The sequence below is a fragment of the Lissotriton vulgaris genome, chromosome 4_1 (genome assembly GCF_964263255.1).
Source record: "Lissotriton vulgaris chromosome 4_1, aLisVul1.2, whole genome shotgun sequence".
Classification (NCBI taxonomy): Eukaryota; Metazoa; Chordata; class Amphibia; order Caudata; family Salamandridae; genus Lissotriton; species Lissotriton vulgaris.
Window position 1 is genome coordinate 2,139,622,621 of NC_141691.1, and position 17,432 is coordinate 2,139,640,052.

The window sequence follows — 17,432 nt, forward strand, 5'->3', positions numbered from 1 at the left end:
AACTTCTGACCATAGAGAGTTCTCCAGGTCATTGCCCAACAAACATTCTACTGGGAGATCAGCACTAACCACAACTTTCTTTAGGCCAGTTACCCCTCCCCAGGAAAAGTTAACAAGTGCCACACTATGTGTAGTAGTGACATTGCTGGCATTGGTCACCAGGTAATCATCGCCTGGCATGTATTGTCCAGGGTCCACAAAGTTAGGTGTCACCATAGTGACACTGGCACATGTGTCCCTGTAAGCTTGAGCCACTTTGTTGTTAATCAAAGGTGTCTGTCTGTATTTGCCCAGGTTACTGGGACTTATGTCAGGGGTCAAATCTATGTCCCCTTCACAAACCAGAACAGCCTGTGTAAGAGTTCTGACTAGGTCAGAATCTCCTTCAGTTCCCAAAGTGATTCCCACTAAACCCTTGGCTTGAGGACCAACACTGCTAACTGTACTAGTGGGTGCAGGTGCCTTAGGGGCTGCAGTGCTGGGGGCTCCACCCTTTTTACACTCACTTGTCCAGTGAGAGGTGTTCTTACAAGTTTTACACCAGGGTTTCTTCTGACCTTCTTTCTTCTTCTTCTTGGAAGTTTGGGACCCACCCTCTGTCTCAGTTTGGGGCCCTGTTGAAGACCTCTGGTCTTTAGTTTTCTGCTCCCCACCCTTCTGGTCTGTTTTCTTCTGGTCACCACCCTGGTTCTGGTTCTGGTTCTTTTGCTTAACTCTGGTTCTTACCCATTTATCTGCCCTCTTTCCCAATTCTTGGGGAGAGGTCAAATCTGAGTCAACCAAATGTTGATGCAACTGCTGGTTCTGACAATTATTTAAAATTTGTTCTCTCATCAGCAAATTATACAATCCTTCATAGTCTGTAACCTTGCTTCCCAGCAACCATCCCTCCAGAGCCTTAGTGGCACACTCAACAAATTCAGACCAGTCCTGAGTCTGTGTCTTCTGGGTATCTCTGAACATTAACCTGTACTGTTCAGTGGTTAAGCCTAACCCATCAATCAGAGCACTCTTCAGGACCAGGTAGTTTCTAGAATCCCCATCACTAACTGTGAGGAGTCTGTCTCGGCCTCTACCTTCAAAGGAGAGCCACAAGATTGCTGCCCACTGCTCCTGAGGGATCTGCTGTACTCTGCAGGCTCTCTCCATTGCAGTAATCCATTTATGGATGTCATCCCCAGCTTTGTAGGGGGGCACAATCTTACTCAGGTTTCTATTATCAAAAGACCTGTCTTTATCCTTGTGGATATTGCTGCCACCAGTGGGTTCTATTACCCCACTCTCTCTAGGCTGTCTTGCTCTAGCAAGTTTCTCTTGGGCCAGGGCAATCTCTAACTCTTGTCTCTGGACTCTCAATTCAGCCTCTCTAATTTGAGATTCTCTCAATTTGGTCTCATGTTCCCTTCTCTGAGGGCTAGTCATCCTCCTTCTGGAGTGACCATGAGAACCTCTAGAAGCATAGGAGTTGTCAGAGTCACCTGAGTGAATCCTTCTCCTCCTAGGCTCCTGGTTAAGTCCACCTGAGGGTCTGAATGGGTTGTTACCTGATTCATTCCCAAGTTGACTTAAGTTAGCCTGGTTCAGTCTACTGACCAGCACCTGACTATCTCTGTCATCATCTGACTCACTGCTTTCCACCTCCTCCCCCTCTTCTTCTTCCTCTTCCTCTACATCTACTTGAGGAGCTCCAGTGATGGAGGCATCCTCATCTACTAGGATGATAGGGGCAGGGGGGTCTACAGTGTCATCCTCTGAAGGATGGCCTCCTTCAGCATTCCCTGTGGGGTTTGCTTTAGAGGTCTTTAGAGCTTCAGACTGATCCAAAAGCTCTCTTAGGTGGTCTGCAGTAGGGGAAGGCCCTGTCTTCAGACCCCTTAAGACACAAAGCTGTCTTAATTCCTTAAAGGGAAAAATAGCAAATTTGGATGGTGCCCTTGGAGGGTCACTCTCAACAGAGACATTCCCAGTGGAACCCTCTGCTCCAGACATTGCTCTAGTGTGGGTGGATGTGTTGCAATCTACCTACACTGGTGTTTACCTACTAAACCTATCTAGTAGTTGTAGCTAGGGTGTGCTACTCCCTTTGCTCTACAACAACTAAGTTCAGTAGAACTTAAGTATACTAGTCTTGTTTTATATGTACCTAGCAGGTACCTGTATGATCTTTCAAATGATAATCTCAAAGATTGTAATGGTAAAACAACAGCAAGCTCAGATCCCAATCCGCTGCTCACCAATGTGAGAAGTTGGCCTGGTATATAATGCTCACTAGTTCTAGTGATCACTTTGTACCATGCCAAGCAACCCTTATGATGATGGTTGTAATTCAACCTTGTAGACCAGTTATCCTAGTGGTAACGTGGACAAAGCAGTCTTAGGCTAAACTCTGAAAGGCATGTGAAGCCAGCTGTTATACCATACACAACCCCCTTGAATACCAAATGAAAGGGACACCACACAGATATATATTGAAAATATATATTGATTTATTAACTATAAAATCCCCTGGACTCTTTATGAGCACAGAAGCACAAGCGTTAAATCACAAGACAGTTTAAAATACACAAAAGTTGCACAATATGGATGAGCCCTAGGGGCCACCTAAACCATATACTAAATAAGTGGTATAAGAGATACCAGGAGGAAAGTGAAGAGGCCTAGGGCCTTGGGAATCGCTGGAGCTATTCGAGACTGGAAATAACTAAGTCGGGAAAGGCCCACGGGACTCGGGTGCAGTGTTCAAAGTGCACGCACTTTACAATACAAAGTCTATGGTGCGTAAAAAGCACAAAGTTAGAAAGTTAGGAAACTTCCGAGTGACCTACGGAGCTGAAACTTAAAACACAGGCCCTTGGGATGTGTACCAGTGCAGGAGCACCGGCGGAGCTGAGTTACCTCACCCACAGGAAGCGGGTGCACAGGGTCGAAGATGTGTCGGGTTTCGTCACGCTGGTCGATGGTGCTTGGAGCTGAAGATGCTGCAGGCGGCTCGATGAGAAGAGTTCCGGTGGATCCAAGGGTGGATCTGAAGAGTTGAAGACCTGAAAGCAGAGGGGACAGTGTTCAAAGTCACTAGCCAGTGACTACCGTGGAACCAGATTGGAACCAGGCGATGTCGGGTGCAAACAGGCGTTGTCGGGTAGCTTCTTTCTGCAGCCACGTGGATACCCGGGGTTGAGGACGTCCAGGAGTCGGTCACGAGCTGTCCCACGTAGGCTTCTCGCTGTTGGCGGTGTCGGCGACCTGATCGGAGCAAACAGGCCTTGGCAAATGCAAGCCACGCAGAAGTTGAAAGATGCTGTTCACTCGGACCAGCAAGGTCAGAGCGAGTGCTCCTTTTCACAGGAGCTTGGGTAGGTCTGGAGCAACCAGACCTGCTGTTTAAATCTTCGGGTTCGTCGCCAAGATGGCCGCTGGCCGCGTGGCTAGTGGCCGGGATGGCGCGTCGAGTGGCACAGTGCAAAAGGGCCCCACACAGATCGTGGAGATGCTGGGGGGCTGATCTTCGGTGCAAGGGCTGCTCGGTGGTGGGGGTTCTCAGTCCCCAAAGCACAACGTCGAGGATGCCTCAGAAGCTGCGCAGTCAGCTTTACGAGTGTCTTCCAAGAGGTCCGGTCCCACGTCACTCGGTGCCTCCACGGGTCCCTTCTTTGCAGGGACTGTGGATCGGGCTCTGAGAGGTCTGGGAATCTGGTTCTTGTCGGGCTCTGGGCTCGGGCTCCGGCGGGAGGCGGCGGCAAAGCAGACGTCGAGTTGCTGGTTGGTGCCTGTGTTCACAGGGTGGTCACTCCTTGGCCACAAGGGAGATTCTTCTTCAGTCTTCTGTGCAGCAGAATGTCGAAGTCCAGTCTTCTTCTTAGTTTTAAGTTGATTTCGGGATGATCTGCTGTGCAATGGCACTGCTCCCCCTCTTATTCCCAATCTAGGGGGTGGATCACCTACTAGGTCCCTCCTCTGGGAGGAACCAGGAATGGGGGCGGTTACACCCCCTTTCCTTTGTCCAGCTCCGCGCCAGGACTGGGGCTGGAAGGCCCCAGAACCGGTTTGGGCTGGCCTATGCACGGGGACACCTTGTGTGCCCCGGGCATGTCTGATTCTATTCAGCCCTGTCCTACCCAATACACAAAATCCTGTCTGGGGTGGTGCTCGCACCTCCCAAGGCAGGAAACCCTTTGTCCAGGCCACCATCTGCCGAGTTTCGGTCAGCAGCAGGAGGCCAGACTTGTGTCTGTGGTGGCAGCGTCCATTTTGTGAAGCTGAGGCTCTGTTTAACTTTAACCGGGGTTAGGGTTACACACATGTCGTATCCCTCTAGAAGGGTGGAATGCTATCCCCGTCGCCAGAATTGGCGAGGGGATAGTATTCCAATTCGTATGACACCTTACTCGACATGTTTTGATAAAGCCAAACCAAAGATAGCATTTAACCGCGAGGATTATAATGCACTTAAGAGTATATGGTATGGCAATATCCCGGAACAGCTTAGGGAGTGGTTCCCGACAGCTGCAGACAGGCTCAGCTCATGCCAGAGCACCATCTCACATATTTCCAAGCACTCTGCCTCCAGGATTGATGAGGCCTTCCATAGGAGTGGCTGATAGGAACATATGTGTCCAGTTTAGGGTTAGGCACAGACATACTGTACCTAAGTAAGAGGTGGTTACACCGACTTACCCCAGCTGAGTGATCAGCCAGTTGTGTCAAATATGGAGGCCAGGCCAGGGGTGGCACAATACGTGCTGCAGCCCCTGGTAGGCCTTGGATACACCTATGCCCTGGGCACCTAGGGTGCACTATTACAGGGGCTCATAAGGTGAACCAGTTCCAATTCGTAATGCACCTAGAGTGCATTGGCAGTAATTTAGAGAGAGAACAGCAGGCTGTGGGTCTGATTAGCAGGCCCACAGCCACATTAAGTCAGAAACCAGTGAAGCAAAAAGCAAAAATTTGGGGTGACCATAGGATAGCAGACCCTACTCTCCTACAGGCATGTACTATCAGTTCTGAAACAGTCCTTGCACTCACTTTTGAATAAGGCATGTACTATCAGTTCTGGAACGGTCCTTGCACTTACTTGTGAATGAGGTGCGTACAATCAGTTCTGGAGTTGTCCTTGCACTCACTTGTGAATGAGGTGTGTTTTATCAGTTTCAAGCAGTCCATGCCCTCACTTGTGAATCAGGCGTGTACTACAGTTCTGGAGCATTCCCTGCACTGACGTGTGAATGAGGCATATTCTAGCAGTTCTGGAGCAGTCCTTGCACTCACTTGTGAACTAGATATGTACTATTAGTTCTGGATCAGTCCTTGCACTCACTTGTGAACGAGGCGTATACTAGCTGTTCTTGAGCACTCCTTGCGCTGACTTTTGAATGAGGCATTTATTAGCAGTTTTCAAGCAGGCCTTGCACTGACTTGTGAATGAGGCGTGTACTATTGTGGGGGTGAGCCTTTTCAGGGGTTCACCTGGTGCAGGGGTTTGCCCTTTTGCGCACTGTTCCTTTACACTGACAAAGCAGAGATTGGCACGGAGGCAGTAATATCAAAAGAGTATTTCATTAGGACTCATGAGTGGAACTACATCGATACAGAACCCTCAGGCAATGTATGAGGCAGCACATGGAGTACAGAAACCATGGGCCTTATATACACCTTTTACTGCAGAGTAAGTATGGAGGCTCAAAAAGAGGCGGTACAAGTGTACAAACAAATAGTCAGTTGCTTACAAGGATACATCAGATTTGCTTAGTCAACAGAGTAGGAGGAGCTATAATACTGCTGACATCAGTTAAAATAGCCTGACAGTTAAATATATGACAGATGCATCCTAACAGCTAAGGCCTCTCCGAGCATGCACAGTACTCATGTTCAGTGCTGAAGGAGATAACTATAGATGATGACTCGGGCGTAGTGGAGAAGCAGGAAATAGCATAGATGGGGAAGCACATGGAAAACACTCGGTTTAACTAAAATGGATACCAAAAAACAAAATGGCTTCAGTTCATGCTAACAGCAATCTCTGCCAAGTTTTGACACTATCACTTCCGGAGCAGTCAGTGCACTGACTTGTGAATCAGACGTGTACTATCAGTTCTCGATCAGTCCTTGCACTGACTTGTGAATAAGGCATTTACTATCAGTTCTTGAGCAGTTCTTGCAGTCAATTGTGAATGAGACGTGTACTTTTGTGGGGTGAGCCTTTTCAGGGGTTCACCTGGTGCAGGGGTTTGCCCTTTTGCGCACTGTTCCTTTAAACTGATAAAGTAGAGATTGACACGGAGGCAGTAATATCAAAAGATTATTTCATTAGGACTCATGAGTGGAACTACATTGATACAGAACCCTCGGGCAATGTATGAGGCAGCACATGGAGTACAGAAACCATGGGCCTTATATACACAAAATATACAAAGACGGGAATCAAAGCATAATTGTCTGCACAAGTCTTAAGATCCCTATCGGTATTAAAGAAGCAAAGGTGCAAGACACGGGCTGGAAGCACAATTCCCTATACCTCCTTACTTCGGAAGCTGAATCCAAAAGAACCTAGCATTCCTCAAAATACAGACACATAATAGCCCGGCACACTCTGTACACAAGTTATTGCAAATTCAAAAACAATTCAAAGGATTTTGTTCCAAATACGAGTCGATGTTCGTTTTCAGTTCATTTTTTATTTTTCATTCTCTGAAAACTTTTGGAAACGCCACTTTTGAAACCGGCAACGCGTTTCGTCCCATCCAGGGACTTCTTCATGGCTTGAAATGTGAATACAGAATGTTCAAATTGATAGTCTTTCATATATTCGTAATAGGTATATTTTGGGTTCTAAGTTTAGTGCACTTCCCCGTGTGTTAGATGTAGTATTGGCAGGAAAAGAATCTCTGATAAGAAACAATCCCGGATGTAGTAATTCCGGTCCTGCAAAGGAGGGTCCTCAACTGTGTTCGTCTCGTGTTGATCAGGAAAGCACATGTGCTTTCCTGATCGACACAAGATGAACACAGTTCTGCAACAGTCTTTGCACTCACATGTGAAGGAGGCACGTACTAGCAGTTCTCGAGCAGTCCTTGCACTGACTTGTGAATGAGGCGTGTACTATCAGTTTTGGAACAGTCCTTGCACTCACTTGTGAATGAGGCGTGTACTATCAGTTCTGGAGCTGTCTTTGCAGTCTCTTGTGAATGAGGTGTATACTATCAGTTCTGGAGCAGTAATTGCACTGACTTGTGAATGAGGCATGTACTATCAGTTCTGGAACAGACCTTACACTCACTTGTAAATGAGGCATGTACTATCAGTTCTGGAGCAGTCCTTGCACTGACTTGTGATTGAGGCATGTACTATTAGTTCTGGAGCAGTCCTTGTACTGACTTGTGAATTAGACGTATTCTATCAGTTCTGTAGCAGTCCTTGCACTGACTTGTGAATGAGGCGTGTACTATCAGTTCTGGAGCAGTCCTTGAACTGACTTTTGAATGTGGTGTGTACTATCAGTTCTGTAGTGGTCATTGCACTGATTGTGCATGACTTGTGTACTATCAGTTCTGGAGCAGTCCTTGCACTGACTTGTGATTGAGGCATGTACTATTAGTTCTGGAGCATTCCTTGTACTGACTTGTGAATTAGACGTATTCTATCAGTTCTGTAGCAGTCCTTGCACTGACTTGTGAATGAGGCTTGTACTATCAGTTCTGGAGCAGTCCTTGCACTCACTTGTGAATGAGGTGTATACTATCAGTTCTGTAGCATTCGTTTGGACTGACTTGTGAATGAGGTGTGTACTATCAGTTCTAGAGCAGTCCTTGCACTGACTTGTGAAAGAGGTGTGTTGTATCTGTTCTAGAGCAGTCTTTGCACTCATTTGTGAATGAGGCATGTACTATCAGTTCTGGAGCACTCCTTGCAGTGACTTGTGAATGAGGTGTGCACTACCAGTTCTGGAGCTGTCCTTGCACTCACTTATAAATGAGGTGTGTACTATCAGCTCTAGCGCAGTCCTTGCACTCACTTATAAATGAAGTGTGTACAATCAGTTCTGAGCAGTCCTTGCACTCACTTGTGAAAGAGGTGTGTAGTATCTGTTTTATAGCATTCTTTGCACACATTTGTGAATGAGGCATGTACTATCAAGTTCTGAAGCAGTCCTTCTACTCACTTTTGAATATAGCGTGTACTATCAGTTCTGGAACGGTCCTTGCACTTACTTGTGAATGAGGTGTGTACTATCAGTTCTGGAGCAGTCCTTACACTCACTTGTGAGTGAGGCATGTACTACCGCTTCTGGAGCAGTCCTTGCACTGACTTCTGAAAGAGGTACGTAGTATCTGTTCTAGAACAGTCTTTGCACTCATTTGTGAATGAGGCGTGTACTATCAGTTCTGGAGCACTCCTTGCAGTGTCTTGTGAATGAGGCGTGTACTATCAGTTCTGAAGCAGCCCTTGCAGTGACTTGTGAATGAAGTGTGTTCTATCAGTTTTAAGCAGTCCATGCCCTCACTTGTGAATGAGGTGTGTACTAGCTGTTCTCGAGCACTGCTTGTGCTGACTTTTGAATGAGGCATTTACTAGCAGTTCTCAAGCAGTCATTGCACTGACTTGTCAATGAGGCATGTACTATCAGTTCTCAAGCAGTCCTTGCTGTCACTTGTGAATGAGATGTGTACTTTTGTGGGGTGAGCCTTTCCTGGTGCAGGGGTTCGCCCTTTTGCACACTGGTCATTTAGACTGACAAAGTAGAGATTGGCACGGAAGCAGTAATGTCAAAAGAGTATTTCATTAGGACTCATGAATGACTGACTGACTGACTGAAATATTTGTAGAGCGCAAGAATGCCGCAGCGTCTTGGTGATAAAGATACAGAGAGTAGGGGAAGGCCGTGGGGCAGATCATTTTAAGTAAAAAGCCAGGTCTTTAGATCTTTCCTGAAGCTCGTTTTGGATTTTTGGGCACGAAGTGCTGGGGGTAGCGAGTTCCAGATTTTAGCCGCCTGCTAGGAAAAGGACTTTCCCCCCCAAAGGGCTCTGTTTATTCTGGGTTGGCAGGCTAGGTCGTGGGTGGCTGACCTCAGTGTACGCAAGGGTACATATCGGGGCAGTAGGTTATTGAAGTCGTCAGATCCCTTGCCGTGTAGAGATCGGTGAACCAGGCAGAGAGCTTTAAATTGAATGCGACGTCTGAGTGGGAGCCAATGCCGTTCCCGAATAGCTTTGGATGTAGGGAGGCGTCTGGGGAGATTCAGTAAGGCTCTGGCTGCCACATTTTGGATTGCCTGGAGTTTAGACAACTGTTTTTCACCTGCTCCCAGGTAGAGGGAGTTACAGTTGTCTATCCGGGACATTACAAGGGCTCCCATCACCGTTTTTCTTAGCGTGTCCCGGATGTAGGGTAGGACTTTCCTGAGCAATTTAATGCTGTGGAAACAGGCGGAAGTCACCTGTTTCACCTGGGCTTTGCAAGAGAGTTCTTTATCTAATAAGAAGCCAAGGTTTCTGACCTTGTCTACGGGGAGAGGGCAAACTCCTGCTTCAGGGGGCCACCATAGGTTGCTCCAGATGGAGGGTTTGTGACCGGACTCAATGACTTCAGTTTTGTCTGTGTTCAGTCTTAAAAAATTATTGCTCATCCAGTTCTTAACCTGAGTAAGGCAGTTCCTAAAACACTCCGCCGTATCGTCAATGGATTGTGACATGGACACAATGATTTATGTGTCGTCGGCGTAAGACACCAATTGTAGGCCATGGGATCTAATCAGGGCAGCTAGGGGGGTGACGTATAGATTGAATAGTGTTGGTGACAGTGCCGAGCCCTGTGGGACTCCACCCGGAAGAGAGAATCCGACGGATTGTAGACCATTCCAGATCACTTGGTTGGTACGGAGAATTAGAAAGGAGGTGATGAGGGCCAGGGCAGAGCCGGTGAAACCTAGGGACGTAATTCTTTTTAATAGGACGGAGTGATTTACGGTGTCGAAGGCCGCTGTGAGGTCTAATAATATCAGGGCCGACCGCCCACCTTCGTCGATGGTTTTACGAATTTTTTCAGTGGCCATGATGAGGGCTGATTCCGTGGAGTGTAGGGGTCTGAAGCCATGTTGTGAGGGATCGAGTAGCTTCTTTTCCTCCACATGCCGCCTTATTTCCAGGTTCATAGCTTTTTCTGAGATTTTTGCAGGTAGGGGCAGACAGGAGATGGGACAATAGTGTTTGGGCTCAGAAGGGTCAAGAGAGTTTTTTTTGAGAATAGGTCTGATACAGGCCATTTTCCAGTTTTTTGGAAACTCTCCTTGAGACATGATTTTATTAAGCAGAGGAGTCAGGGTGTTTGTGATGGTCTCAGGGATTTGATGCAGCACGTAAGGGGGGGGCATGGGTCCAGTGGAGAGCCAGATTTCATCTGGGTAATTAAGTCATAGACTTGCAGTTTTTCGAGTGCAGAGAAGCTGGAGAAGCAGGGGGGGTTAGATCAGTATGTCCAACTTCGTTAAAGGGTGTGACGGATACCATGGTGCTAAGGTCGTCATATACTGTTTGCTCTTTCTTTTGGAAGAAGGTGGCCATTCCATCAATAAAACTCTGATCAGGACTAAATACTGTGTCTCGAGGAGTTTTTGTTAAGTGGGCAACAGTTTTGAAAAGTTCCCTGGAGGAGTTTGTAGAGTTTTGAATTTTTTCTGTGAAGTAAGCGGGTTTTGCTTGGACTATAGTGGTTTTATTCTCCTGTAGAGTTTTTAAATATTTCAATTTTTTTTCGTGGCTGTAGTCAGAGCGCCAGGTCCGCTCTGAGCGTCTGCACTTTATCTTGACTGTTTTTACCTTGGCCGTATACCATTGAGCGGTAACGAGCCGTGTTCTGGGTTTCTTGATTCGATTGGGGCTAGTTCATTGACTGCCTCTGTGATCCATTTGTTGAAATTGGAAGCCCAATCTTCACTGTTGCCACAAACAAAGTCAGGGGGATTTCTATTCAGCGTCTCAGCGAGTAGGTTGGATTCAATTTTTTTCCAAGGCTGGGATGTTTGAGGAGGTAGGTAACTTCTGCGCTGATTTATAGGATTTTTTATTTGTAAGTTAAAGAAGATGGCATTATGATCCGCCCAAGGTATAGGGGTGATAGATATAATTTTAATAGAATAGCTGTTGGAAAAGATCCCATCGAGGGTATGTCCTGCTGAGTGAGTAGGTTTGTCAATCAGTTGCTTCATGTCGAAGCTGAGAAGGTTGTCAAGAAGAGTAGCAGAGTCCGAATCATTATATATCTCTAGGTGATAGTTGAAATCACCTAGGATAGTATAGGTGACTGCGTCAAACGTGGTTTCTAGGAAAGTGTGTAGAGCTTTGGTGAAGGGATCTCTGGGGCCGGGGGGGCGGTACACTAACAGTCCCTCAAAAATCAAGTGATTGTTTTCTTTGATCTTAAAGGTCATAGCTTAAGCCTCTAAGTCTAGTTGAGGGCAGGTAATTATTTTGAGGTGTGATCTATAGATTATCGCGATTCCTCCATCTATAGATCCTGTTCGATTCATGCATTCGACAGAGTAGCCTACGGGCAATGCAGTGTTCCAGTCAGGGCCGGAGGTCTGAGATGCCCAGGTTTCAGTGAGGAACATGAGATCAGTACTGTGATCGACGAGTAAAGCTTCAATCTCGTGTTTATGCTTAGGCATAGACCTAACATTAAGTAATATGCATTTGAGAGAACTATTCCTATGTGACACTGTGTGAGATCGATTGTCCGAAGTGGTGGCCTGTGGTTGGTTAGTAATGACAGGCCGCGCTTTTCCGTGAGAGGGTGAGTTGGACGGGTTAGGTGTAATAGTCAATGGGAAACCACAGGAGGGACAAGTGGGGATAATGTCGGTGTTCCTGAAATCAGTTCTAGTCGGGTGGTCACAGCAGCATTGGTTGAGCCTACATAGGTCGAGTTTAGAGTATTGTAGGTCAAGTAAACGGGCAGGATTTCCGGCACTAGGCGCAGATCCGGCGCGGACGGGCGCAGACGGGCTTGCCTTAGGCGCTCCCGCTGCGCTCGTCCGCTGCGCGTCCGGTGAATGCACATGTTTTATAGGAGAATGGAACTACATCGATACAGAACCCTCAGGCGATGTATGAGGCAGCACATGGAGTACAGAAACCATGGGCCTTATATACACCTTTTACTGCAGAGTAAGTATGGTGGCTCAAAAAGAGGCGGTCCAAATGTACACACAAATAGTCAGTTGCTTACAAGGATACATCAGAATTACTTAGTCAACAGAGTGGGAGGAGCTATAATACTGCTGACATCAGTTAAAATAGCCTGACAGTTAAATATATGACAGATGCATCCTAACAGCTAACGCCTCTCCGAGCATGCACAGTACTCATGTTCAGTGCTGAAGGAGCTAACTATAGAGGATGACTAAGGGGTAGTGGAGAAGCAGGCAACAGCACAGATGGGGAAGCACATGGAAAACACTTGGCTTAACTAAAACGGATACCAAAAAACTAAATGGCTTCAGTTCATGCTAACAGCAATCTCTGCCAAGTTTCGACACTATCACTTCTGGAGCAGTCAGTGCACTGACTTGTTAATGAGACATGTACTCTCAGTTCTGGAGCAGTCTCTGCACTGACTTGTGAATGAGGTGTGTACTATCAATTCTGGAGCAGTCCTTGCACTGACTTGTTAATGAGACGAGTACTATCAGTTCTGGAGCAGTGCCTGCACTGACTTGTGAATGAGGCGTGTACTATAAATTCTCGAGGAGATCTTGCACTGACTTGTGAATGAGGCATGTACTATCAGTTCTCGATCACTCCTTGCACTGACTTGTGAATGAGGCATGTACTATCAGTTCTCGATCAGTCCTTGCACTGACTTGTGAATGAGGGGTGTACTATCAGTTCTCGATCAGTCCTTGCACTGACTTGCTAATGAGACGAGTACTATCAGTTCTGGAGCAGTCCTTGCACTGACTTGTGAAGGAGGCGTGTACTATCAGTTCTGGAGCAGTGCCTGCACTGACCTGTGAGTGAGGCGTGTACTATAAATTCTCGAGGAGATCTTGCACTGACTTGTGAATGAGGCGTGTACTATCAGTTCTCGATCAGTCCTTGGACTGACTTGTGAATAAGGCGTGTACTATCAATTCTGAAGCAGTCCTTGCACTGACTTGTGAAGGAGGCGTGTACTATCAGTTCTGGAGCAGTGCCTGCACTGACTTGTGAATAAGGCATGTACTATAGATTCTCGAGTAGATCTTGCACTGACTTGTGAATGAGGTATGTACTATCAGTTCTCGATCAGTCCCTGCACTGACTTGTGAATGAGGTATGTACTATCAGTTCTCGATCAGTCCTTGCACTGACTTGTGAATGAGGCGTGTGCTGTCAGTTCTCGATCAGTCCTTGCACTGACTTGTGAATGAGGTGTGTACTATTAGCTCTCGATCAGTCCTTGCACTGACTTGTGAATGAGGTGTGTACTATTAGCTCTCGATCAGTCCTTGCACTGACTTGTGAATGAGGAGTGTACTATCAGTTCTGGAGCAGTCCTTGCAGTGACCTATGAATGAGGCGTGTAATATCAGATCTGGAGCAGTCCTTGCACTGACTTGTGAAGGAGGCGTGTACTATCAGTTCTGGAGCAGTGCCTGCACTGACTTGTGAATAAGGCATGTACTATAGATTCTCGAGTAGATCTTGCACTGACTTGTGAATGAGGTATGTACTATCAGTTCTCGATCAGTCCCTGCACTGACTTGTGAATGAGGTATGTACTATCAGTTCTCGATCAGTCCTTGCACTGACTTGTGAATGAGGCGTGTGCTGTCAGTTCTCGATCAGTCCTTGCACTGACTTGTGAATGAGGTATGTACTATCAGTTCTCGATCAGTCCTTGCACTGACTTGTGAATGAGGTGTGTACTATTAGCTCTCGATCAGTCCTTGCACTGACTTGTGAATGAGGAGTGTACTATCAGTTCTGGAGCAGTCCATGCACTGACCTGTGAATGAGGAGTGTACTATCAGTTCTGGAGCAGTCCTTGCAGTGACCTATGAATGAGGAGTGTACTATCAGTTCTGGAGCAGTCCTTGCAGTGACCTATGAATGAGGAGTGTACTATCAGTTCTGGAGCAGTCCTTGCAGTGACCTATGAATGAGGAGTGTACTATCAGTTCTCTTTTTATTATTCTCAATTGCAATGAATGGAAAATATATAACAAAGGAAATATCTTTACAAAGTGAAGCAACCCCCAACCTCCCGCCCAAAGGCTTGAAGTGTATTTCCTATATTTCCTAATTTATCTGAAAAATAATTAACTTTAAAAATATCCTAAACAATATCCTCTCGTGCTTCAGAGATTGGTGGGTTAAGCCAACGAGAGAGAGGTTTCCAGATGATTAATCCTTTTTTTTTTGCTTGGTGCCCTTTTTTAGTGTATATTGCATTTTCAAGTGAGTAAACGGAGTAGAACTGAGCTAGCCAGTGCGTGAACAATGGGGGGGTTAGAGTCCAACCAGGCAGACGCAATGCAAACCCTAAAAGTAGCCATTGCAATGAATATTAGGGCCCCTCCGTTCTTTCCATCGAGTCATGTGCACCCAGTAATAAAGTGGAAGGTGTTAAAAGTACATTGTGAGATAACACCTGATCAAGGAAGCTTTGAATTTTATTTATTAATGCTCCTAATTTGGCTCATGTAGCAAACATATGGATTGAATCAGCCCTGACTTCAGCACTGCATGGACAGTGTGTATCTTTCCCAGTCCCCCATTTCACAATCCTAGAGGGAGTAAAATATAGAAAGAAACAGGTTTTGTAGAACTGTTCCTGAAGACTTGCAGACAGAAAACTTTGTTAGAAATGTACATGTTTCTGTTGTCACTTGGTTGGCAGTCCCTGCTCTAACTTGTGAATGAGGTGTGTACTATCAGTTCTGGAGCAGAACTGTTGCACTGACTTGTGAATAAGGCATGTACTATAAGCTCTGGAGCAGTCCTTGCACTGACCTGTGAATGAGGCGTGTCCTATCAGTTCTGGAGCAATTCTTGCTCTGAATTGTGAATGAGGTGTGTACTATCAGCTCTGGAGCAGTTCTTGTGCTCACTTGTGAATGAGGTGTGTACTATCACTTCTTGAGCAGTCCTTGCACTGACTTGTGAATGAGGCATGTACTATCGGTTCTGGAGCAGTCCTTGCACTGACTTGTGAATTAAGTGTGTACTATCAGTTATGGAGCACTGATTTCTGAATGTTCCCTTCACAGATGCCCGCTGCAGAGGTGGACTGAGGTGGGAGGGAGGTGAAGATGTTGGTGAAATCCTGCGACCTCGCAGCATGCCTCCCTCCACTCCCTCTAGTGCTGCTTCTTTCACAAGGAGACGGTGGGGTGAGCTGAGACTGATCCTCTTCGGCCGGGTCGCAGCCGGGAAAAGCGCCACGGGGAACAGCCTCCTGGGGATGGAGTTGTTTGAGTCCAGAACCTCGGCAGTACAAGTGACCAAAGAGTGTCAGAGGGGCCGGGGAGTGTGGGGAGGCAGGTCTTTACTAGTGGTGGACACTCCGGGCTTCCTTTCCCTAAGGGTCCCTGACGAGGAGCTCTCGGCAGTTATAAAGCCCTGTGCAGAGCTCTCTTCCCCAGGCCCACATGCCCTCCTCCTCGTGCTTCCGGCCGGACGTTTCACATTAGGAGAGCGGGAGTCCACGCAAAGGATCCAGTGCCTCTTTGGGGTGGACGCGCTACAGTTCACGGTGGTCGTGTTTACACGTAAAGAGGACCTGGGAAGTAAAAGTATAGAAACCTTTGTGCGTAGCTCTGGGAAGAATCTTAGAGAGCTGGTGGAGAGCTGTGGATGGAGGGTCTGTGCCTTCAACAACCGAGCGACAAGAGAAGAGAGGTACCAGCAGATGGGGGAGCTCATGCATGTTATAGACAAGATGCTGGACGAGAATGGGGGCAGATATTATAAGCTAGGGCAGGCCCCCCAACGAACTTACCACCTTTTGGGGAGCCACTCTATAGGGTAAATCTACCTTTTTTCTACTCCTGTATGTTAGATGTTCATTTATTGTTGATTCTCTATAACACACTTTGCTTTTTAGTCTTCTGGTGCATCACAAAACATGTATGCTTCCTATGAACCTGGTTACCTATAAATTCATTTTTGACACATTAATAAAAGATTCATATACAAAAAAACATTTTGTCCTGAATAACAAAGGTAAACTATCACTCTTGTGTGCATTTACTACTTTTTGTAATTCATGAACTACCTGCAGAGTTTGATGTCCATGCCTCAATATAATAATCTGTGACAACACCGTTGAGGCAGAGACCCCCACTCACAAGCAGAAGGAGAGCAGTTTCAAAAAAACTATGCATGCATTGTGTGAATACCAAAAAGTAGTGTTCAAATGTTAATTAGGCTTATGTGGATACGTTCATATTATTGAATCAATTCTTCTCAGCATATCATAGTCCTATCTTATTAGCAAATGGGGTTTTCAGAAGATAAGTGGCTGTGTGTTTCATTTTTGTTGTCTTTAAAAAGAGCACAGCCGAACATTTCTCAGTACCGGAAATACCATTGCGCAGCTTCATACTGAGTGTTCATTCAAACAGTTTCCAACAAGCCCCTGTTTAAGCAGGATAAACCTGATTGCAGAGAGTTAGAAGCTGGAAAGAACTTCACCCCAGTGTTGTCAAGACAGGGCGGCACAGTTCCCACAACCCATTTAATTGAAGGTGATACAAAAGGGGATGATGGACGGAGCGTTTGAGCAAATTAAACACTCACCCCCAGTCAACTGACCTGGGTTTAATCCATCACAATTCTTTAGCTGACTCAGCCACCCCAGTTCAGACATGACCATATGCAAATCAGTCTGACCCTGTGCCTCATGGGAACAGTCCAGCCCGAACTGCCAAGCCATGTCTTCCCTGGACCGGAAACAAGCATCCTGGGACCGGTTTCGGATTCATAATCCTCATCAGCCAGGCTATCTTGAATCCAGTGGCCAAGTGAGCAAGGGACTCACGTCTGAGCATACCCTGCCAACTTAGGGCGAAGAAAGCGATACAAAAGGGGATGATGGACGGAGCGTTTGAGCAAATCAAATACTCACCCCCAGTCAACTGATCTGGGTTTAATCCATCACCATTCTTTAGCTCACTCAGCCACCCCAGTTCAGACATGGCCATATGCAAATCAGTCTGACCCTGTGCCTCATGGGAACAGTCCAGCCCGAACTGCCAAGCCATGTCTTCCCTGGACCGTAAACAAGCATCCTGGGACCGGTCTCGGATTCCTAATCCTCATCAGCCAGGCTATCTTGAATCCAGTGGCCAAGTGAGCAAGGGACTCACGTCTGAGCATACCCTGCCAATTTAGGGCGAACAAAGCGATACAAAAGGGGATGATGGACGGAGCATTTGAGCAAATCAAACA

General features: G+C 46.6%; 1 protein-coding gene across 1 annotated transcript in view; it reads left to right on the forward strand.

The window, feature by feature from the left end:
- LOC147725245 (GTPase IMAP family member 8-like) overlaps positions 1 to 16,176 on the forward strand; it is a 350,212-nt gene extending 334,036 nt beyond the window's left edge. Inside the window, exon 11 of the mRNA XM_086967149.1 lies at positions 15,251 to 16,176. Coding sequence (XP_086823275.1) covers positions 15,251 to 16,011 — 761 coding nt within the window. The 3' untranslated portion in view covers positions 16,012 to 16,176. The remainder of the gene's footprint in view (positions 1 to 15,250) is intronic.
- The last annotated feature ends 1,256 nt before the right edge of the window (positions 16,177 to 17,432 follow it).